The sequence below is a fragment of the Poecilia reticulata genome, linkage group LG5 (assembly GCF_000633615.1).
Source record: "Poecilia reticulata strain Guanapo linkage group LG5, Guppy_female_1.0+MT, whole genome shotgun sequence".
Classification (NCBI taxonomy): domain Eukaryota; kingdom Metazoa; phylum Chordata; class Actinopteri; order Cyprinodontiformes; family Poeciliidae; genus Poecilia; species Poecilia reticulata.
Window position 1 is genome coordinate 17,364,201 of NC_024335.1, and position 24,275 is coordinate 17,388,475.

Genomic DNA, 24,275 nt, shown 5'->3' on the forward strand with positions numbered 1-24,275 from the left:
TCAATATTATTTTTCATGTCAGTGTTAATCACATGAGGCTGATGACTCCATGACACTTTCAATTTGACTCATTAGGATTTGATTAAGAACCAGATTTGTTCTTTGTAATTTCTGTCCAGTAAAACTATCAATCTATAAATCAATAGACAGGTTTATATAAAGATATAATCCATGTTTCTGTCTCATATTTGTATGGCATTTAAAGGACCTGGAACTTTTGTTTTTCCACTGAAAGCTCTGGTTTGAACAATAAATGCCATGTGGGTGAAATTTTATGGATGATACTCTGATGTCCTATTCTCCTGAAGGCAGCACAGAACTGCACCACCAGAAACTGACAAACACTGAAGAGAAGAAGAGCTATGATTAATGTAGTTACAGTTCTATCCATGTTTTAATGTTGCAGAGCTCAGTCGTTTTGCAAATAGTTCAAAGTTTAAACTGGCATGTTGAACATCTTTTATCTGGTCATTTTGTGGAATATTTAACAACTAGAAAATGGCACAAAATAAGAATATTTTTTCCACTCTGATTGGCTGCTGTTAGGCCTACCAATTTTAACTTGAATGTCCATTGCATTTTTTGTTGTTGACACCTGTGAAAATAATTTCTATTCCCATGACTTTTTTGTTCTCTGGGAAATTATTTTTGATGATAAATACAGAAACAAGCATAAAAATCAAAACATCTACAATAGTGATAGTAATATTAATGATAAAATAATGGTCAGTGCAAAGTAGCCTGCAAATTCTTTGGTGGGGGGCGGTGAGGGACCTGGATAAAGGCTAGGGGGGCGCTGGGCCGAAAAAGGTTGAGAAACACTGCTTTAGAAGGTTGTATTCCAGGATTACTCTGTATTTAGCTGCATCCAACTTCCTTTGGATTATATTCAGCTTCCTTTTTAAGGACCAGCATCATGCGCCCTGAAATTGTTTAGTTAATAATGTAATCCGAAGTCCTTCAGAGGATTTTTGGAGAACAGCTGCGCTGTGATCATACTGAAAGCAATTATTTATTTTATTTAGGTGTTCCAGAGTAAATTGGGCTAAAAGAAAATGCATGCCACACTTCTCAGATTTCTTTTCGAAAAATATATTTTCCCATGTTTAAATATTACTTAACCATTTTTGTTTTGATATTTTTGTTTGTTCTGGAAGCTAAATCAGAACTGGCACACTTCTGCGGGTCTAAAGTTCACGGGTGAGATGCTTAAGATAATGCAAAACAGAATTTTAGAAATTATGGAGTCCTGGCCCATTTCACTGTGATAACACCCACTGCACGCATGCCGACAACCAAAAAAGGAGTTTTTTTCCCCGCAGCTCTTACCTAGTTTTTTTTTTTTGTTGCTTCGCTCCCAGAAATAAGAGCTAGCTTGAAGGCTGTTTCTGATTTGTCGAGCCGTGTTTAAAGTCTTAATTTAGATTTACAGTAAGGAGGGGAGCTTTATAGCCCCGAGTCTCCAGCATTATCATCATCATTCCTCAAGGTAATCTGGGCTGACTTTGAATTGAGGCCAAACTAGTGCCACACACACAAACTAGTTGTTTCACTCTTAAAATCTACCTTGCAAGAAGGAGGATTTTAACTTTTATACCTGCTTGGGATGAACCTGAAAGGCTGTCAATCAGACCTAGAATTGGTTTAGAAAGTGGGCAGCCATCTTTAAAATTATTTTTATTTTGGTTTGATACAAAAACACCAGCACTGATGTTTGTTTTTTGTGTGTGTGTGTGTGTGAGTCGCTCCATGGGTAGAAACTCAACATAAACAAAAACTGGAGTTTTTTTCTTTCTCCTGTTCAGCATTAAGACATAAAGCATTTTTACACTATAATAAACAGAAATAAATCAAATAAAAATATAAAAGTGTTAAGATTCAAGACTGAGTCGAACTGAAGGCAAAATGTTGTAACGTCACACAGCCTCACAAAAGTACCGAATCCATACAACATACTGTGAAAACATTTCAGATGGTGAAAAACATATTTAAAAATATGGCACACGTTCATAATCGGTACCTTTTACCTTTACCTAAATAAAATATAGAGTGAGCAGTTAGCTTTCGTCCAATCTGCTCTGTGAAGGCCTCACAGGTTTGTGAGAGAATATTAGAAAACAAACGGCATCATATAGACCAGGGAACACAGCAAGCAGGTTTGTGTGTTCCCTGCATACATTACACTGAACAACAGTCAAAAAACAATGTCTGGGATTTTTCAACTGTTTGAGTCATTTTGATGAGCTGAATCCAAAAATCACATTGGTTTTGAACCAGTGGCTCACCATTAAAAAATGGTGTTAAAAATGTAATCAATTTAGTCAGAAGATCAGATATAAAAGCCTGACCTGGTTGAGAGGAATGGATGTCATTTTTGGATTCTGCGGTGCAAAATAGTTCTAATTCAGTTGAAAAAAAAAACAACAAAAGAAAAACACAGACAACTTCCAAAAAATGATTGCTTTGTAACTAGGGTTGCCACCTTTCAGAAATAAAAATAAGGGACGCTCCCCACAGCGCGTTGTCCTACTCTCATGGGGTGGGACGTCCGCTGCAGTGATAGGCATTATTTTATGGCGGTGTTTTATGTTTTTAAAAAGTGATCCATAGAGCAATCGTTCATGCATAGAGGTCGGTTAGAGTACCCCAAAACTGTACTCCAATCAGAGTAGCGTACCTTAAACACGTTTAATTAAGCAAGTGTAAAAAGTATTTGGTAAACTACTCAGGTACTGAGTAACTGATCATAACACCTGATTTAATATTCAAAATGTATCCTCAGACAGCCAAAAGTATAAAAGTTATGTGAACATTCTGGTATTTTAGTCAAAATATATCAGCATAATCTAATTTTAAATGTCATGTTTTCATGAACTGTTAAGAAGAAAATCATCACTTAACAGAAATAAAGAATATCAAATATCCATGTGTGTAATTAACCTACATGTTCAATTAGTGATAAAGTTCCTGAAATAAATGAACTTTTCAATAATACTCAAGTTTATTGAATAGTATCTGTATAGCCTACAATATTTAACAAGAATTTCACACGTCACTAATTTTCAAAGTACATATCGTTTGAAGATGGAATTTACATGACATTGTTTCACTGAGTCTAGGCATTAAAGGAAATCAAACCCTAGTTTTATGGTAAGTTTTGGGTTTGAGTGTCACTTTATGCTGCAGTGGTAAAGAGTACCGTATTTTCCGCACTATAAGGCGCACCTAAAAACCTTCAATTTCATCAAAAGAAAACATTGCGCCTTATAATCAGGTGCGCCTTATATATGGACCAATATTGAACCACAACAGGTCTAGCAACTACCATAGACATAATATAAGAGTAGACCCCGCATTGGCTGCTCCGGTGCAGGAAATACGGCGGCCATCTTGGAGCGGTACTCCCTCCTACTTTGCTCAATCAAAACAGCAGAAGATGCCTCAGCACTGAGGGATATTGTTGTTCGGATCGATGGACTATTGATGTGAGGGCTCCACAGACAACATTTCACAAGTAAGATGGACATATTATTGTGTATATTTTGTGACTGGAATATTACTTTACTGTATTTATGTTCACTGGCGAGATACCAGCTAATATTAGCTACAGTGGTTGGTGTAATACATAAAAGATAATTGAGATTCCGTAAATCTAAAAAAAATAATTATTCTCTAACATTGACTTAGATTATCTGACACAAGAGCCTACATTAGAAATGAAACAATGTAACATACATTATAAAACTTATATTATAGACTATAATTTATGTGTAATTTTCTCACTCTGTCAAAAGTAAGATACATCCCAAATCTTCCGTTTTTGTTTTGAAGGTTTTATAAAGACACAATATGAGGAAGAAGTGGGAGATATCTGAAAAGAGAGACGGATTCACTGCAGCACGGATGAATGTTGGATCGGATTTTGGACTCAATCTCAGCTGCTGAATCACTCTGAAGCTAGAACTCGTCGGCTGGAAAACATAGATATATATCTATATAGTACAGACGTGGGCTGCACAGTGGCGCAGTTGGTAGAGCTGTTGCCTTGCAGCACGAAGGTTCTGGGTTCGATTCCCGGCATGTTCTCCCTGTGCATGCGTGGGTTTTCTCCGGGTACTCCGGTTTCCTCCCACAGTCCAAAAACATGACTGTTAGGTTAATTGGCCTTTCCAAATTGCCCCTAGGTGTGAGTGTGTGTGTGCATTGTTGTGTGTCCTGTGTGTCTCTGTGTTGCCCTGCGACAGACTGGCGACCTGTCCAGGGTGTACCCCGCCTCTCGCCCGGAACGTTAGCTGGAGATGGGCACCAGCAACCCWCCCGACCCCACTGAGGGACAAGGGTGAAAGAAAATGGATGGATGGATAGTACAGACGTACGTACGTACTTCCCACCACTGCTGATACGTCATTGTGCCTGCTAAACACATAAGCTGAGTGGAGTGGAGTACCGCTCCAAGATGGCCGCCCTAAATCTCGTCAGCAGTCCATGAGACATCTACTCTTATATTATGTCTAGTGGTGGGTGTACTTAAATACAATTTTTGTGTATCTGTACTTTACTTAAGTAGATTTAATAATGGATACTTTCTACTTTTACTCCACTACATTTTACAGTAAGTATCTGTACTTTCTACTTCACAACATTTCTACAAAAGTGTGTTACATCCAAGTCACATTGCTCTTTTTTTACGTTAAAATGTGAAGTTCAGGGACTTAAGGTGGCACCGTAAAATCCAAGCAGTAACGTCACTTACGTGTCTGTTGTCACCCATCGCCTCCACCTTTACTCGCACGCGGAGCTCCAAGACATGCCAGTGGTTTCCTCTGAGCGGGAGAAGATATCTGTATAATCGTCAGTAATATAATAGCGCTGCAAAAATCATAAGATATGGCGACATGTAAAATCAGCAGCGCTTCGCTTTCACAGACGGTGGGGACTTCGTCCACCTTTTAGCATCACTTGGAAGGAAAGCTTAAAGAAAGGTAAGCTCCGTGGACGTGATGCTAGCAAAGCTAGCTGTACAGAGACACATGTTGCATCTGCGATGAACAAAAGTCACTCATGCTCTGAATTATTGTGTGGAGGTGTTGACTGAGGCGTCGCATATATGGGACAACGCTGTGACCAAAGTCTGTATTGATATGACATTCAGGAATGATCCGATTCTTCTGGACGGATCTTTACTGATTAAATTTATTTCAGCTCTAAGTATTTAATATCTAGATGTTTTATGGGAATGTGGATCTTTCAGATCAATTTGAGAAGCAATTTTGATAGGTAAAACGTAATTTTTTTGCGTCATGTAGCGTGGGGTACTGGTCTTGACTTGGTCTTGGGTAGGTGGTCTTGACTACAACTCTCCTACTAGTTGGTTTTCTTTCAAAATAAAAGCCACTAGTGGCAAAAAAAAGTGAAGTTCATGCTATGTTAGGACAGGAGACAAGATGTTTCCATCCCTGAAATTATGATGCATAGAATCACATATCTAAGTCTAAACTATGTTGCAGAGAATAAACATAATAAAAACATACTTTATCTGTGGCATTGTTCATTAAAATGCCACATTTCTAATGTATTAAAATTAAATACAATCGGATAACTTAATGATATTGTATTAGGGATTAGGTAATGCATTCAGGAAGAACTTTTAATACTTAAGTATTTTTAAAAGCCAGTACTTTTTTACTTTTACTTAAGTACAAATGTTAATGTGGTAGTTTTACCTTACTTGAGTACATTTTTGTCTGTGTATTTGTACTTTTACTTAAGTAAATTATTTGAGTACTTTCTCCACCACTGATTATGTCTATGGCAACTACGGTAAGCAGCCACCGACTTAATTTTCGCCCGTAGAAGAAGAAGCACGCGGTGCATGCTGGAATAGTTGTCAGAACGCTGGTTTGTTAATAAAGTTTGACTGACCTATCTACCTATCGACCTGATAATCATGTCGTCTGCATGTCATTTAGCACCACGTTCTCCACGAACATGCTGTGCGCGAACGGAGAAGGGTGACCATCGTCCGGCCACGCCCCGGCCCAGTGGCTCTCCTCACCGACCCAAGTCGGACTGTTTTGTTGACATTCTTTATGTCAACAAAGTGGCTTTAGATATTCATCCGGGGTGCTTCGACTAGGGTTACCAAGGGATCAGCCCCTATACATTAAAGCCTGGGGCTCGGGGGAAAAGAGACAGAGACTGTGACAGCAGCGTGTCAGGTTGGTCTGTGTTACCCAGAAAGCAGTTGGGCACAATATTGCAACACCAACACTGTGAGGGAAACAATGACTGGGGCAGGTGGCAACCCTAACTGAAGCGTCTATTCTATGCGCCTTATAATGCGGTGCGCCTTATATATGAAGAAGTTTTAAAATAGGCCATTCATTGAGGGTGTGCCTTATAGTGCGGAAAATACAGTAAACAGAAGATCTCACAAAGGGGCGATTAATAAACACACAGTAAAGAGGCTGAGATGGGGGGTGTTAGAGAATGAGAAAAGGTAAAAAAAATAAATAAATAAGGTGAGATTAAACATAAAATTCTTTGGCTGATGATCTGCTTGGTGAATCATCCTTGTCACAGAGTTCAAATGTAAAATAATAATGGTTATAATAATAATAATAATAAAATAATAATAATAATGTAATTATTAGATGTTAAATGTTTTCCTTATGAACAGAGCAAGCAATTAAGGCAAGGCATGATAAGTCTGAGTGAGGATCCTCCTCACTCAGTTCAAAACAGATCAAGCAGATGACTTAGAGCCAGTTTCTAAATGTGACTGATGTGTGTCGAACTTCTGGAAAAATACTGACTCTGTCTATATACCTATCAAAAACACTTGTAGTAATTTATTTGTTTATGGATATTCTCATAGGTTAAATCTTTGATTTCTACACATATGTATGAGTTGGAAAACAGGACAAATACAAAACTTAAATTTATGCACATTTATTGACTTACATTCACAAATTTAGATGTCTACAAATTTTTAATTGATAGTAGTCTTACATCATACATAACTCAATGTGTTTCCATAGCAACTACATGGTTGTTTGACATCATGTCATTGATGTTCTCATCGATGATGTCATAAAGGTTCAAAAGATTATGATCATCATTTGGAATACAAGAATCCTCAGTTTGCTTTTAAACTTTGTTGGAGGTAGAACACTTCGAGAGAGACAATTTCAAAGATTGATTTTAGAAAGTATTTCCAGTGGAGTAAAAATTATTCTTAGGATAGGTTGGGGTCTCGGCTATCTTGTGACGAAGGAAGTTGAAAAACTCCTGGGATACAGGACTAAGGATGAAGGAATTCCAGACGAGAGCCCTTCTGATGAAAGTTTAAGTAATTTTGTTTTGAGGATGTCGCCGAAGAAAACTTAAAACACAGAGATGATTCGGTACAAGACGAAGGACTTATAGTGGAAAGCAAAGAGGACAATAGATGGAAATACTTTTGTTTCGAGGAGATTATGCCGGAAGACATGGAAGCTTCCTCTGAAGTTGAGGAAATAACCATCGAGGAGGATTTGATGTCTGAGAACACAGTTGATTTGGAAAGTGTTACTAAAATCAAAACAGAGCTGCACTTGGAAGCTTGTGCTGGGGATAACGAAGTAAACACTGAAAACACTTTTGAAGACCTTAATGCTTTTGAAAGTGTTGATGTTCCCCATGAACATGTGGACCTGGCTGTTCAAGCAAGCTGTGACAGCGAGGAAAGTCTGATGAATTTTGAAATAATCTTTATTGACTCTTCAACGGAGAAAGAATCTTCAGTTGATGAAAACTCTAAGGATGGAATTCAAAATTCCACAGACCGTTTTGAGACCATGGACGCTACAAACAATGATGTTTCCTCTAAGGAAGGAGATGCTGGGACTGTTGAGTCACATTTTGACGAAATCTCAGAGTATTCTTCATCAGAAGAATGGTTTTCTGATGAAGAAAACTCAGACAATGACACTCAAAATGACCCTGACCATATTTACAGCATGGATGCTGAAGAACTGGATGCATCCTCTAAGGAGGAGGAAGTTCGTTCGGGAAGCTCAAATGCTGTAAATATGTGGGAACATTTTGGAGAAGTTTATGAGTTTTCTTCGTCAGAGGAATCTTCTTCTTCAGAAGAAAACTCTGAAAATGGAAATCAAAATGACAGATGATTTTGTCTACATGGATGTCAATCTTGACCCAGCTATGTACTTCTGCAAATTTTCCAACTAATTTTTCAATTGTTGGATGAATACCACCACGCAAAGCGTCATGAACTTGACGCTTTCCTGAGTGGCTCAGTTTCCTGAGGAGATTGCTGATCTTTTTGCAGAGACACCATTGTTTGCAAGGTTTTTCTTTGAAGCAATGCACCATCCAGGTAGAGACTTTCCTCCACATGAAGTCTTTGCAGTTCAGAATGAACTCCTTGAAACTCTGCAGATCAGGAATGTAAAACATCAGGAAAAGCCAGGAGTCCTGATGTTTTACATGTCACACTATCTGGCCCAGTATGACATCACCACAGACTATAAGCTGTACACAGCTGACTTGTGAACGATGTCAGAAGTGTTCACAAATTATTCATAGCCTTGGATCCTGTCATTCCTCTTCCAAAGGAACAAGGTGACACTACATGTTCTCTTCTAGGGAGATATTGGAATAGGATTTCAGAAAATTGTGGCACCTGCAAGTCCAACATAAAGAGTGATTCCTTTTTAAATGGTACTGATGTGATGACCCTGATACTGCCATGGCCAAACAGTCCAGACAATATCAGACATCCTGTGGTACCTGATATACTTCAAAGGCTGGGGCCTTTGAAGTCCCTGTAAAAACTGGAAGTCAGGTATACCATCTGTCCTCAGTCATTTGCTGGAAGCAGGCATCAACTTCTGACACCAGCAGCCTTTACACATATCTGATGTGTGGAGAGCTGGTGTTTAAGGCAGAAGATGAGAGGGTATTACTGGCAAATATCGGCTGTGGAGCTGACATTTGCAGCAATGGGTACATCTTCATCTATGAAAAGGCCACAGAAGGACAGGACGAATACAGTGTTGGGGTCAAAGTGACAACTGATCAACAACAAAGATAGTGGGTGGAATATGGCCCACACAGAATCATTGTCAAGGAGTTGTGGCCAGTCCGGATGCTTGTAATGGCGCAGACTGGACCGGAGGTGGGCGGCCGATTGGCCACATGGAACCATGAAGACGCAGAGATGGAGGCTGGGTGCACTGGCAGGAGAACATAGAGCAACCGGCAGATGGATCATCAGCACCGGCAGATGCAAAGGTAAGTGCTCAGGCACTGAGCAGCTCATCTATCTATCTGAATGTATTTATATTGTATGTATATGTATATTGTCATAATGTTTACTGATTATTTAATTCCCGGTCTTCCCCTTCTCTCATTACCCACTTTTTTTTTGTCAATTTACTACCAAATAAAAGCCACTTGAGCAATTAAAACCTTTTTTTTCAGAAACTACTAGCCATCAATAATCCCCAAATTCATTTTAAAAGACATTAAATGCCACTTGAATCTACAAAAACACCAGCACCATTTGCAGAATATAATCTACTTTTATTTCAAAATATCAAACAGCACTGACAGCAATATACAACAAAGATCATTCATTCATGGTACTTTGCACTGAAGGTGAAGTGTGCTTTGAAAGTTCATTGGAAGCGGCCATGGATGGTCTTGTGATCACTGATGGTGAAGTGTCTTTGGTGCTGCTCTTGTTTTTGCCAACATGATGGAGGAAGACTTACAGCCTTGAAGGAAAAACAGGAAATATAGCAGAAACATTAGGATAATAAATACATATTTTTGAAAAGAAGTGTGAACAAAACTAATCAAACTCACCTGTGTGTCACCATCATATTCATTCAAATTACTCTGCCCATCCGTTTTACAAGATAAAGCAAGATACAGCAATAATTACTAAAGAAATTAGTCAGCTTATTGAAAATTTTTGGACAGCATTAAAAGTCATGCCAACCTGTCCGAAGAAATGTGTTGAAGTCATCATAACAGGCTTCAGTCACCAACATGACACACCAACAAAGAAAAAACATTTTGGCAGTTTTTAGATGTGCCACAGGTACAAAAGACAAGAGTCAAACGGCTCAATTGCCTCCTCATTGTGTAGATATGTTCTCCAGAGTCCTGCTAATTATTGTATTCAGGTGTGGTGCAGCAGCGGCACATCTAAATGTTGCAGGACAGTGGCCCTCCAGGACTGGAGTTTGACACCTGTGGCATAGATCAAGCCAACGGTCCAGCACAGCCACTCCCCTGTTTTGCAGTCTACAGCCAAAAGCTTAAAGAAAACGACCCCGCAGCTAAATAATGTTAACTCAAATGGCCTCCAGATTTTCCTGACAGTTTTAATGTTTGGTTAAGATAATAAATAGTCGTATATACCGTGATATCCAAACAAATAAACGTACGTTAAGCAAACTATATATTGTATATGAATCGATACTCTTGCGTAAACCGCTAAATAATGCCTCCATAAAAAATAGTCAAAAACATGATCATTTTAACATGGAACTTACCTTGTTATAATATGCTCCAGACAAGACGTCATACTGCTGTCTCCGCTCCTCAGGTAAACGTGACGCAGTAGCGGAACAAAACGGCGGCGGCCGGGGGGTGGGGCTAATGACCGGGCCCAATAATAAAGCTCATGATAATTTAACTTTACAACATAGACATGCCCGCAACAGCGGAGCTAACAAGTTTCATCACCAGAAAGAGCAAATATGTCATTTCGAAGTCCATCTGACATGAAGTACAACAAACCAAGAGAATAACAGAAACATCAGGCTACTGGTCACTAATGATGAAACAACACAACAGTGGTGTAGAAAGTACTCAAAATATCTACTTAAGTAAAAGTACAAATACGCAGACAAAAATGTACTCAAGTAAAAGTAAAAGTACCACATTAACATTTTACTTAAGTAAAAGTAAAAAAGTACTGGCTTTTAAAAATACTTAAGTATTAAAAGTAAAAGTACTTGCTGAATGCATTACCTAATCACTAATATTAAGTACCGATCGTATTTAATTTTCATCCATCAGAAATGTGCCATTTTAATGAACAATGCCACAGATAAAGCCTGTTTTTATTGTGTTTACTCTGTAACATAGTTTAGACTTAGATATGTGATTCTATGCATCATAATTTCAGGGATGGAAACATCTTGTCTCCTGTCCTAACATAGCATGAACTTCACTTTTTTTTGCCACTAGTGGCATTTATTTTGAAAGAAATCCAACTGAAAGGGTGGACAGGGGAGGACATGGAACCAAAGAGCCACGTAGCAGAGTTGTAGTCTAGATCACTGAACCCGAGACCAAATCAAGACCAAGACCAGCACCCCGCGCTACATGACACAATAAAATTTAGTGTACCTATCAAAATTGTTTCTCAAATTGATCTGAAAGATCCACATTCCCATAAAAATACCTAGATATTAAATACATAGGGCTGAAATAAATTTAACCAGTATCAATTCAAACTCTTCTTCATGGACCTTACCAAGCTCCGCCCAGAAACGCCCCTCGAAAGTTCCACATGACTTCATGTCTAACATTAACAGCTTAGCTCCAATGTCTAAACATGGCATTTTTCATTCTCTGCAGAGTATTTCTGAGTCGATTAGTGTAGCATTTCTGCCGGATTGTCACAAAATATCAGCCACGACAAGGGAACCAACAAGTTTATGTCATCTTTTCTGGACGACATCAAGGTGTTTGAGCCACGAGATGCCTCCAACATTGTGCGCGTCACAGCTAAATACTACCGGTCGATGAGAAAAACAGAAGATTCTCACACCCTCAGCATAAATATAGCCGTGGACAAGATCACTGATGGCTATTGTTTTTGCAAGGCTGGGCAAGTCGGGCATTCATGGTTTTGAGGGTTCGAATGTGCCTAGGGTTGCCCTGCGACAGACTGGCGACCTGTCCAGGGTGTACCCCGCCTCTCGCCCGGAACGTTAGCTGGAGATGGGCACCAGCAACCCTCCCGACCCCACTGAGGGACAAGAGTGAAAGAAAATGGATGGATGGATGAATGTGCCTAGGACTTATACACAGTACTCGGTGCTAGCGTGGCTAACACGATTACAGTTTAGTAAAAGCTAGTGTAGCTAACATGTAAACATTAGTAAAAAGCCTTTTCAGGTGAAATAAAATCTTTAATGTATGTCAGATACGGTACACATTGCATATTGATCTGTTCAGCTAACGTAAGGCTGTAACAGACAGGCTTCAGGATGTAGATGTATCGGTACTGCCATTATGCTGTACTTGGCTAAAAGATTTTCATAATGGATGTGTTTATTATTGACTTCATTTTTTTCATTCACTAAAAACAAAGAAAGCAAAGCAATAATACTTACACCAGCAGACACTCCTTTGTTCTTATTGATCCTACGATGGTTGAGCTGCAAATGCGGTCATGCACAAGCTTTGATCCAAGCAAGGCTTTCCGTTTCAGATTTTGGAAATCTGAATTTTAGTTCCACAAACACGATCRGGAYACCTGACATCGCCTGTACAGATACCCCACTGACGGAGAACCAATTGTTTTCGAGTCCTGACGCAAAACATTCTGTCGGTCTGGTAGTCCACAATGTATATTAGCATGAGTTTGTGAGACGGTAAGGCACGTGATGGCTGCGCTGTGCCGTAAAATGGGCATTGGCCAATGAAATGCGGCCCCTGTGGTAAGGTCCATTCTGTTTTGCTTTCATCTCTGCCACAATCCGCAGAGGTCTCCTGCCATCCATAAAAAAAATAACACCCTGGGCGGTTGCCCATACTGCACATGTCAGAAACCACAACTGTCTGCTGTTCCTGTGAACTTTAGTAAAGATCTGTCCAGAAGAATCGGATCGTTCCTGAATGTCATATTACTATATTGCACTTTGGTCACAGCGTTGTCCCATATTTGTGACACCTCAGTCAACACCTCCACACAATAATTCAGCGCATGAGTGACAACGTTTTTCATCGCAGATGCAACATGTGTGTCTCAGTCAGTACAGCTAGCTTTGATATAGCATCACGTCCACAGATCTTACCTTTCTTTAAGCTTTCCTTCCAAGTGACGCTAAAAGTTGGACGAAGTCCCCACCGTCTGTGRAARCGAAGCGCTGCTGATTTTACATGTCGCCATATCGTATGATTTATGCAGCGCTATTATATAACTGACGATTAGACAGACATCTTCTCCCACTCAGAGGAAACCACTGCACATGTCTGGAGCTCCGCGTGCGAGTAAAGGGGGAGGTGATGGGTGACAACAGACACTTAAGTCACGTTATTGCTTGGACTTTACGGCGCCACCTTAAGTCCCTGAACTTCACATTTTAACGGAAAAAAAGCACAATGCGACTTGAATGTAACAAGTAACGCAACACTTTTGTAGAAATGTAGTGAAGTAGAAAGTGCGGATACTTGCTGTAAAATGTAGTGGAGTAAAAGTAGAAAGTATCAATTATTAAATCTACTTAAGTAAAGTACAGATAAACGAAAATTGTACTTAAGTACAGTAACGAAGTACTTGTACTTCGTTACTTCCCACCACTGCAACGCAATTTCAAAACATGTTAACGTAGTCCGTAGAAATGCTCTAGCTAGTTTGCCATTTGTTGCCAAGTGACTGATGATGACATTGGTGACAAGCTTTACCCAGAATGCACCTGGAGACAATAAGGACGATTCATTTGTAATTTTGTGTGTCATAAAGTTAAATATAAGAGTGAAAATAAAGCCAGTCATGTAGCACATCATTGTATTCAATATTTTGCACCCACTATGTCACTAAAATCAGTCAGTCTGGTAAGGTTTTTAGTAACCCTGAGTCAACAATGGGGCACCCTACTATATAATCTACTGGGGCATTAACAGTTTCAATAGAAGAGGGCTCTCATTTCCAGTTCTCGTCAGATGTGGTAAAAAATGAATCCCTAAAGGCATGTTCTACCTTCCATGTGGGTCCTCTCTAGGCAACCCCCACCCTACCTGCAACTCCCTCTCTGAAGTGATGTTACAAATATGTTACAATTGTGGGAGGAAGTGTTTGATTTCTAAATCAACACCAGACTGAGTGTTGATTTAGACTGTTGGTGCTAAGTTAGAAATCAACACTGGACTGCTTTTTTGTTTAACTCTTTGGAGCGTTAGGGAAACTAACACTCATGTTGTTAAATTAACACTATTTTTAACATACAACACTTACACTGGAAATCTAACACTTTTGAATTTGCTGTGTAGTCACTGCGCCACGATGGACACATTTTTTAAATTTGTCTTTATTCGTCCTCACAAACATTATTCCCACTCACTTATATATCTTTACGAGAGGTTTTGCTTCTAAGAACGGTGGAGTATCGGGTCAAGGACGTTTTAAAAAGACCCGGGTTGATAGCACCTTACCCCTGCTACATCGTGTCCGTTTCTAGGCAACCGTGACAACAGCATCGGTCCGTAGCATTCTGGGGTCCTTTAGCTCCCGCCACCAGTGTTTTATTTTGGTCAGTATTGTTGCACTTAACGTTGATATGTGTGTGATAGGCGTGTCTATCGGACATTTATAGAAATACGGAACGAATCGCGTCCCGTAACGAATCCCGTATCAATACGGGACGCAACATTTAACCAAATACGGGTCGATTCCATATTTTACGGGACGGGTGACAACCCTATTTGTAACCCAGTGTTATGAAACTCTATGAGACAGGGTGATGCTGTGGGAATCCTTTTCTTCAGCAGGGACAGTGAAGCTGGTTTATTTACCTAAATAACTTTGATTTTATTTTTTAATTTATAAAACCACATCTAAATAAACTTGATGGCCATGAATATATTTGCTCCACTTCACAATTACGCACTTCCTTGTTGTCCCAGTGAAATACATCGTTTGCCAGTGATACCTGCTGTAAAAGTGATCCAGACTTTCAAGATGGAGCAAATCGTGGTAGCATATTCTTTAAAGGAGAAAGGATTTTTATTCCTTCAATAACAGGTCTTGGTCGGAGAAGGAACTAACGCACTCTGTAATTCACTAGCAGCATCTAGTGAATCTCCTAATTATAGTTTGACCTGATGAAAAGCATCCCTTCCATTGGCTGATGAGCCGCAGGGTGGAGCTGCTTACCGGAACTCCATTCATTAAAGACGGAGCTTGTTTGGTCTGAGCCCGCAGCCCGGTTTTGGAAGCGTTTTTTTTTTTTCTTTTTAAATAGGTATTAAACTTTGGGGAGCTTTCCCAGCGAACGGGCCCCTTTTTCAAGTTTCAATTTATACGCGCTTTTACGTGGGAAGACGGGAAACTGACCTGTGCTGTGGGATCAGCGCGTCATGTTGAGCCGCAGCTACAAGAGGAGAGATTCCAGCAGATCGGTAGGTTGGAGGGGGGGAGATGACACAAAGTTCACCCACATCTGTTTGCTTTTTGTTTGCTTTGCTTTTATCCTGCGTGATTTACATTTCCGGTCCTGGTGATGCACGCAGATTTTTGTTGTTGTTTAATGTAGCGCGTGCGGGTTTTTTTTCTTCTTTCTGCTTTCTGTCTGTTGCTGCTCAGTCCCGTTTCTATGGAGATGGACTGTTGTGCTCTCACACTTGAGTCATCAATGGCTCATCCAGGATTTTTATTTTATTTTTTTTATTTCAGTCTGTCACTTTTAGAAACGTCTTGTTGCGTCTTGGGTTTAAATGTGGATATAGAAGCATCTCATTTGAGTGACGTGAATTAAATTAGGTCTGTTTATTCTAAAGAAACTTGCTAACCCAAGCCATGGCGGTCAGAGTAGGAGTTATTTGCTTGAAGCTGTGAGTCTCTCATCCTCTGCCTCTGTATCATCCCTCCAGCTGAAGCCTGCGGAGGAACATCAAAGAGGACAGCCTTGCATCACCTGTGGAGATCAGTGCCCTGGCTTTCATCTGCACAAATGGAGGTAGATCAAAAATTTATTAATGTAAATATAGCTGCTCTGTTCTGTTTTGTTGACAAATATGTCATAAATCAGAAACAGCCTTGTCAGTTTGTGCTGAGAAACCTAACTTGACTTCCACTTTGCCATGAATGAAGAGACTTAATATTTAAATATCTTTGAAAAACTGGAAAATTATGTTGTTGTTTTCTTTTACTAAATTTGTGCACAGTATTATTACAAAAGAGGAGAGATAAAGTTGAATTCGTGCAAATATTCTCTCTGTTAGGCATTCATCAGAGTGTCAGCCTTTGGAAAGAAACTTTCTCCCTTTCTTTGCTAATATGGCTCTGTAGCGCCAGTCTAAAGGTAAAAGTCCAAACGGTTTGTGTCCAGGATGTGTGGGGTCTGCAGAGACTTTAGCTGCTCATTTCCTGACCCTGGCCTACACCTATGCAAGTCATGGACACAGAGAAACTCAGGCCTGACGATGCTCTGCAGAACCACATGTTTATTTCAGTTTGGCTGCAGGAAGTCTAGATTCTGCTGAACCTTCTGGGCAGCGTTTTTATGCGAAGACCATCTCAGGGTGGTTCCTGTGACTTGGAATTGATTCATGGTAGATACAGCCTTGTTTTTGCCCATCAGCTTTATCTACTCCCATGATAAAACACGGCGGTGGCAGCATTTGTTGACAGGGACAACGTTTTGTCACGCACTCCTAAAATCTGTCGTTTATCGAAGACTTCCATGAATTTGTTAATGAGAAGACACAACGCTGAGCCCGGCCTCGAGGACTAGCCTCAAACAAAAGCTGTTAGGGAAAAACTCAAGATTGGTTTACGGCATCACCTTCCAGTGGGACAAATACCCTGAAAACCAGCCACAGATGCAATGTAACGGAGTAGATTAAATAATAATCATATTATCGGAATGGTCCAGTTAAAGTCCGGACCGACATCCAACCAAGAATCAGAAAATTTCTTTTCACACCTACAAAGTAGACTCAGCTTTTGTAGATTCATCTACTCATGGTAGGTGAATAGGCCATATTTGCCAAACTTTTATTTTGTAAGATAAAAATGAAAACCGCGTATGATTATCCTCTCCACTTCAGTTATCCCTTTTTCTATTGGTCTACTATGTGGAATCCAGATAAAACACATTACATTTTGTGAGTTTCATGAGTACTTTCACATGCCACTTAATCTATATGTCATGCGCATAGAATCAATCGCACCATGTGAGGTGGCAAGTCGGTGTTTGTTTTTATGTCCAGAAATGATTTCCTTCGCCGCCGTTGTGACATACAAGCAGCTCATTAAGCTAATTTGGCAACACAATTTTTTTCACTCAAGTAACTCTTCAGATTTCCTCTTCAAGTGAAGCAGCATTTAGAAGGAGCCTCTCCTTTAAGACGGACGTCTCTTTGAGTAGAATCAGCTCTTCTCTCTCTGATCTTTTTTTTTTTTTTACTCCCCCGAGCCCCCTTATTGGAGACAACACATCCAGCATGCCAGGCTGCCTCTTCCTGCTGTAGTCACAAGTAAATCATCAATGTGCTTACACTGTGAAACAGGCTTTACATTGTGTGGGGATGTGGTGTTGCTGTGAGCTACAGGTGATTTCATTTAGGGGCATTAAAGTGTGACTAACATGGGTCACAGTGCTGTGGGGAAGCTGCAGAAAACACACCGTTCACGTCGCTTTAACAAAGTTTTAAACGATGTCGACCGATGATTATCCCTACAATGAAGCTGCATTATTTGTGTTCAAATGCACTTTTGTAAATTCTCAGTCATCCAGGACTGAGAAAACTTAAGTAGAAGGCGACAGGATTTTATTTCTTGTTTTACTTCTGGTAAAATAAGAGACGTCTTTCACAGCTGCCTTCTACTTAAGCATTTTCTGCTTGTTTGTGGAAGAATACTTATAAAGTTATACGCTTTGGAATCATTATTTTCTCTTAAGATGTAGCCCTACATAGCAGCACAGCGCAGCACAGCACACCCTAAATAGTGCTTCTCCTCACAGAAGGAGAAAATATTTAGACCGCAGCTAGCTTGGATTTGTGGGCCATTTTGTCCACAATAGCAGCTAGACTACCAGAATATCCACGCAGTCCCCTCTTTGCTTAAAGCAAACTATCAGGGGCAACAGTGAGCTCAGGAATGCGGACTTTTAATTGCTTGTCTTTGTAGTCTCGCAATAAAAAGCTAAAGTTTTCTTCCCCAGAAGGCTTGCATAAACACCAGTGGGCACTGGTGCAACAGCTTTGGAATGCAACAAACTAAAAGTGACACTGAGGTTAAAACGGGAGTTTCTAAAAAGCATTCTGTGAAATATGGGACAAAGGCTGATGCATGTTTTACTTTATAGTGGTGCATGTTTTATATGATAAAATGTGTGGTGTCTCGAAGATATACGAGTGGATGCAATGGATGCTAAAGCCTTTAGACATACAGCCAGAAATAGATCAAATGGTCTGCTCAAAGTTCTGACCTAAATTTGGTGAGGAGTTATCGGCACGACTTTATAGTTTATATTCACCAAAGTTCCACATCCAGTCCGACTGATCTCGAGGTATTTTACAAAAGAAATGGACAAATAATGTCTTGATGCTACTCCTGATCTATGATGATCAACTCAGGGTTAGGGCTGCGTGTACAGTTAGCCCCACAATTATTCATATCCCTCTCAGATTTAGTACCATGACAGCATGTGAAAAAGTCTAGTAATCTGCTACGCTTCCATTAAGGTAAACGCGTACAGGCCCTGCTTTCACCTCGCCTCCTCCTCCTATTGAACTTGTAGAGGGTTCTGGCACTTTGAGCACAACTGTGTTTTTCAGTTTGGCCCTTTCTTGTGAGCTGACTGAGGGTGTTGAGCCATTTCCTATTCACGATGAAGAAAGGCGAGACAGTGTGGCGTTGTGTGTACTTAAGGTCCCCTCCCTCCCCCGCTCCACCCCAACTGGCCTACCAAAACACTGCCCTCAAGAATGTCCTCCTGTTGTTAGGCTCCGGTGTGTGGCAAACCAAACACTTCATGTGTACCAACTTTAAAGGTCTCAGGAAGGATCCATCACCGAACCTGGTGGGCGTTTAGATGTAGATCATGTCAGAACTTTACATTCTCACATCATGGAAATGGCTGTCATATTAATTTGGGTCTTTTATATTATCTGTGAGTGGCAATGTAAAAGGTCCATTTTTAATAAATGTAAATGTTTTCTGATCCACATCGTCCATACAATTTGGATAAATGACTCTTGGCAGGCTGCAACTGATCACTCGTTTTGGCAAAAATTAGCTGTGTTTATTTAAACCGGTTGCATTCCCGGCAACAGATCCAACTTCCACACATCTTTATTTTAACTGATCCAACAATAAAGAAGATGAATTGCCTCCAAACGCAAATCCCAAACGCTCACACTGGTTTGGGATTGAATAAAGCAGGCTAACCTCAAGCCTTTGCTTAATAGCATTGATTGGTTTATTGATGAGTTGAATCTAAACCGAAAACCTTCAATAAGTTTGTCATTTTCATATAAGAAAAGTGACTGAAATGACCGAAACTACCCAATAAGGTTATTTGCACCTTTGGCTCTTACCGTAGGTGAAACAGCTGGTCTCTTTCTACCGTAAAACTTATACACAACAGAAAAGCGTTCTTCGCCTGCATGTTCTGTTTTCTGCTGGTGTAACTATGGAAGCTGAGTCGGCTGTTCAGGCCAGGTTAGTATTCAGAGCGGTCCCTGCGCTACATGTTCCTCCTGAATTATTAATGGCTGCCTTTAGGTTGATTGATTTTCTCTGTGCTAATGAGACTCATTACCAGCTTATTAACATGAGCCCCGAGTGTCGCTGTGATATTTGATCAGCGAGGTCTTTCTGCACGCTGCCGGAGTGTTTTAGAGCTTGAACGTTACACTTGACCTGCTTCGCGAGACGTGGCTCGTGACGGATACGGTTGCCAGGGTGCCTGAACGCGGTCTGGAAAAGCCTGGAGGAGTGTTGAATCTGATTTCTGTATTTTTCAGGTCTGGCTAACTGTAGGAAAGAAAGCAAGCAAAGAAAAACAATATTGATTTAAATACTTTGTCCTCTATATCATGGTGTAAATGTTGTCTTCCATCCCTTTCCTCTTTCCTTCCACCCTTCCTTTCTTCCTTATGTGTTTGTCTTCCATTCGTCTTTTCGTTCTCAAATCAAAAATTAAGAACTCTAAAAAAGTTTATATTTGAACAGTTTGGAACATTTTCTTGAAAAATGTGCAGAAACTCTGGATTTCAGCTTTCATGTATTCATCCCACTAAAGTTCACCTTTTTTAAAAATTATATTTCAGCCATCCAGTTGCACAACACAAGCATTTAAGCTTTTGCCAGAGCTGACTGCATGTGAACAAAGCCTGTGCTTGTTTGCAGCGAGGTTGAAGGTGAAACATTAGCTTTCTTAAAGCAACACAGAAGGGGGAAGAAGACACAGAGAGAAAGGAAAGGAGAGGAGATAGTGCTTGAAGCAGAATGAGAGCGACTTGGGTTGAGTTTTAACCCGGCGGTGAATGGCTCGCTGACGTCTGTCCCCTCGGTAACCCAGTTAGATCAGCATAACACTGGACGGCTCGGCTATTCACTGTGTTAACGAGACGACCTGGCAAATAAATCTGTCAAGGTTTCTCCGCCGTATGAATGCGCTACGGCTGCTGCAGAGGACAATAAGGGGACAAAGGTGGGACAAATAACCCATTGGTGGTTCGTCCCAAACAACTGTGATTTATTTGTGCTTTGGCACAGAGATAAGGTTTTCTTTTTTTTCTTTAAAGTTTCTGACCTGGTGGACTCTCTTTGGTTTGGAAACAGAAGATGGGAGTGGTGCATAACGGATACCCTAAGTTTACCCATTTGTTAAACTTTAAAAACATTTTGCTACATGAAAACCATAAAATTTCAAAATATTTGCTACTCATTTCCAACTTTGGAACTAGCATTCTTCAAACACTAGTTACATAAAACATGGACTTTTTTAATCCTTAAACTGCACACTTAATCATATTTTCAAATGTATTCATATGTTGATGCACTCCTGAAATCAGTAGTAATAGTAAAGGTTACAAGCCTACCATGCTGCTTATGTGATTTTTCAGACATTTTAAAATATTATTTATTGTCATGATAAATTAAAGTTCTTATAATGGTAGGAAGATTTCACAGGAACGATAAACGATCATTATAATGAACGTTCGCACATGTTTATCATAAGCACACAAACATGCTTATCAAAGCATGTTTTAATGAACTTGAACTATCATGCTAAAAGGAATTTGCTAAATTTTAGTGTCTAAATGTGCAAAAAATGCATTTTCAGTTAAAGGTGATTACACAAAATATTGTCGAAGGGAGGGAATATTATACAAATGTGTGACACACTTTTCAGATTTTGTGCTCTTTGTGTTGTTGCAAAATGGAGAATGTTTCAAGGAGCTGCCATGTTTTTATATGTGATTATGTAGTATAATATATATCATATGAGACTTGCTAAATTTGGCAGTTTGCCTGTAAATGGTGTGCTTTGTCTTTGTCATCTGGAGGAGATTCCCTTTCCAGGGGGTTTTAGTTTGACATGAGTTCAGGATCCTGTGATGTATGACTGGGAACTTTAAAATAAATGATATTCCTGACCTTTAGCTCCTCAGATGTCTCAGACTGAACCTCTCTCCTTCCATCTCCCTGCTCTTATTCTCTGCTTGCTTTGTCTCATCTTTTTCTACCATTACTCCTTGCGTCCTCCATACATCCCTCTGTTTCAGGACTGTGCTTATAGGGCCTGACAGATCCTTTGGGATCGTTTGCCGGTCAGCTGTTGGATTCGGATGAAATCCCAGCGTTTTTAAAATTCAGGAGCCAGGCTCATGCAAGGTGAAAAGACGCTGAGGTTACAGACGGAGGGGCTGAATTCCTGCAGAATTTTTCATTTCCTCTCCACTCCCCCACTCCCCTGCTATTTCATAATGAAAACAAGCAGCTTGTGCAGCTTTACGATCAGACCATTTGCTCTTGCTCTTTTGCTTCAGGAGGCTTCATCTTCCTCCTATGTGCTGCATCTGTTTATTTTTTTATTTTTGTGGATAAAATCACCTGGTCTGGTTCAGATTCAGCTTTGCCTGCAAGCTGGCGTGCGCTGCGTTCCTCCTATGGTATGCTTCATGTCTGAGTGGGTGGTGTCATTTCATCCACCAGGTGGGTTCTGGACGTGTAACAGGAGACGCTGTGAGGTGTCAGCTGTCTCCAGTGCTTGTAATGGTTTCTGGAACTTTCTATCATTAGAGCCGTAACATCGTCTGTACAGTAACCAATACTTTCAGCTTGGCAGCTTGAAAGATGTAAAACAACCAAACCTGTGATTGAGAACTGTGTTCTTGCAGCTCCTTCATCTTGGAAATCTTCCTTCATGTGGAGGAAAAAGTTCTCCGTGTTGATTCACTGATGAGGTTGGTGGTCACTGAAGGCTGCTTTTTCAGACTGTGTCCCTTTAATCAGACCGACTGTTTCTTCCCTGCTTTCACAGTCTCTAAAAATCTCCAAATTCATATTGAGCACTACTATCGAACTGCCTCTTCTTTACAAGTTGAAGTCTGTTAAATTATTTAGTTTTAACGGATTTAAAAGCAAATCTGACAGTGATGTGTGTAAAAAAAAAAAAAAAAAAAAAAAAAAAATAACTTTCTTCTTCCTTTCTTTCTTAAACCAGCAGGGGGCAAACATGTTTCTTTCTCAGACACTTGTGTCACTTTTCTTTTTATTCCTCCTGTTGCACAAGAAAATGTGGCGTGACTGGTTCATTTATTGATGGGAGGGAATTATGCATGAATGGTTAGTTTGTAGAAACAAACTCATTTTGGTTTTCAACAGCGACCAAAATGAGCTTGTTTCTGCATCAGTAAAGATTTAACATCCAGGCATCCTCAGGCATCCAATCCCATTTTACTTTGAACCAGATTTTCTTTTTTCTTTACACATCCCATCACCACATAAGACAGTTTTCACCTCTTCCCCCACGAGCAAAGATAGAAGTTTCCCGCTGGTACTAATTCACCTAGATCTCTTGCCTGATCCGGGCCTTTAATGAAGGCTCGTTGTGCTGAGCTGCTTTTGAACTGTCACTGTGAATAAAGGGAGGCGGGCTCACGGCTGTCAGAGAGTTGACATTTACTGTGCAGAGGACCGCAATTTCCAACCCGTTTGCCCCGGTTCGACGGTTAATTCATATCATCCCGACCCAACCCCCCCTGCTGGGCTGAAGCAAACCAGTTTAGTCATTTGCTTCTGGTTTAAATAACGGCATATACTCCATTACTGGCTCAGTTTAAGCATCCGACACTGACAAAATTAGCGTTCTGCTGTGTTGTCCTTGTATCTGTCGGTGACAGGTGCTGCTCTGGAGATATATTCCCTCTATCAGGACTTTTACCTTCACCTAAAATTATGTCTACAATTTGTCTGTTATTTATTCAAGCCATTCTACTGGAAAATACCAGTGCTTCAAATGCTGATTTTTGTGCGTCTGCTTTCATTTCTACCCTGTAGTTATTAACGTAACTTGCTGCTCTGTCATCCACCTGGGCTTATCCATTTTCATGCCTTTCTCCACCTCAGCCGTCTGACCTACGTCTGTGCCATCCCCCACCTTTAAAGTGCGCTTCATGATTCATGCAGGGCGCCACTTCAAAGCCCTCTTTGAATTTCTCCTCTTCATGTTTTATCCCCTCCTTCCCTTTCTTTTCCCTGCTCTGCTGCTTGTTCCCTTTCTGAGATGAATGAGATGAAAACGGAAATAAAGCTAGCATTCATCATGACGTGTTGTAAGTAACAAGCAGTATGATGAGACAGATTTTCTGTGTGATTTTGGCAGATCTCAGTAGGAACGGTGTTGGAGTTGGACGAGGTGCACAGCCACTAGAGGTCAGTGTGGTCTAACGGTCTCCGTCATCTTTGAGTCGTGGGCTGGATAAGAAGCGAAGCGTCTGATTCACCCGTCATTCCATTTGTATTGAACATTAAGCTCTTGAGTCCTCTTCGACACGCTTATCATTTTAGTGAGTTTAGTACTGATTTCTTATCATAGACCCTCCATCCCAGTGGGAGCCAAAGCCTCATTTGTCTGCTCTGCACACAGTGTTAAATTATTTGATTGGTTTATTGATCCAGCCGCCCCTCTGATAATTGGTTGGCTTAAACAGCGTATTGACCTGAGAGAGTTTGGGGTCTCCGCCTCATATTGTGAAAAGAGGCCCCGACAGCTACTCCATCAAAC

General features: G+C 40.3%; 1 protein-coding gene across 2 annotated transcripts in view; it reads left to right on the forward strand.

Moving 5' to 3' along the window:
• The first annotated feature begins 9,243 nt into the window (after nt 1–9,243).
• The window catches only part of prickle2b (prickle homolog 2b), a 105,351-nt gene continuing 90,319 nt past the window's right edge, over nt 9,244–24,275 (forward strand). The window contains exons 1-2 of one of the 2 annotated variants that reach the window (XM_008409547.2): nt 9,244–9,297; nt 15,901–15,986. Coding sequence is in view for 1 of the 2 variants with exons in the window: in XM_008409542.2 (XP_008407764.1) it covers nt 15,388–15,429; nt 15,901–15,986 (128 nt within the window). In the remaining variant the exon portion in view is untranslated. Of the gene's footprint in view, nt 9,298–15,222; nt 15,430–15,900; nt 15,987–24,275 lie in introns of those variants that run through there. The other variant, XM_008409542.2, reaches the window with a different exon arrangement.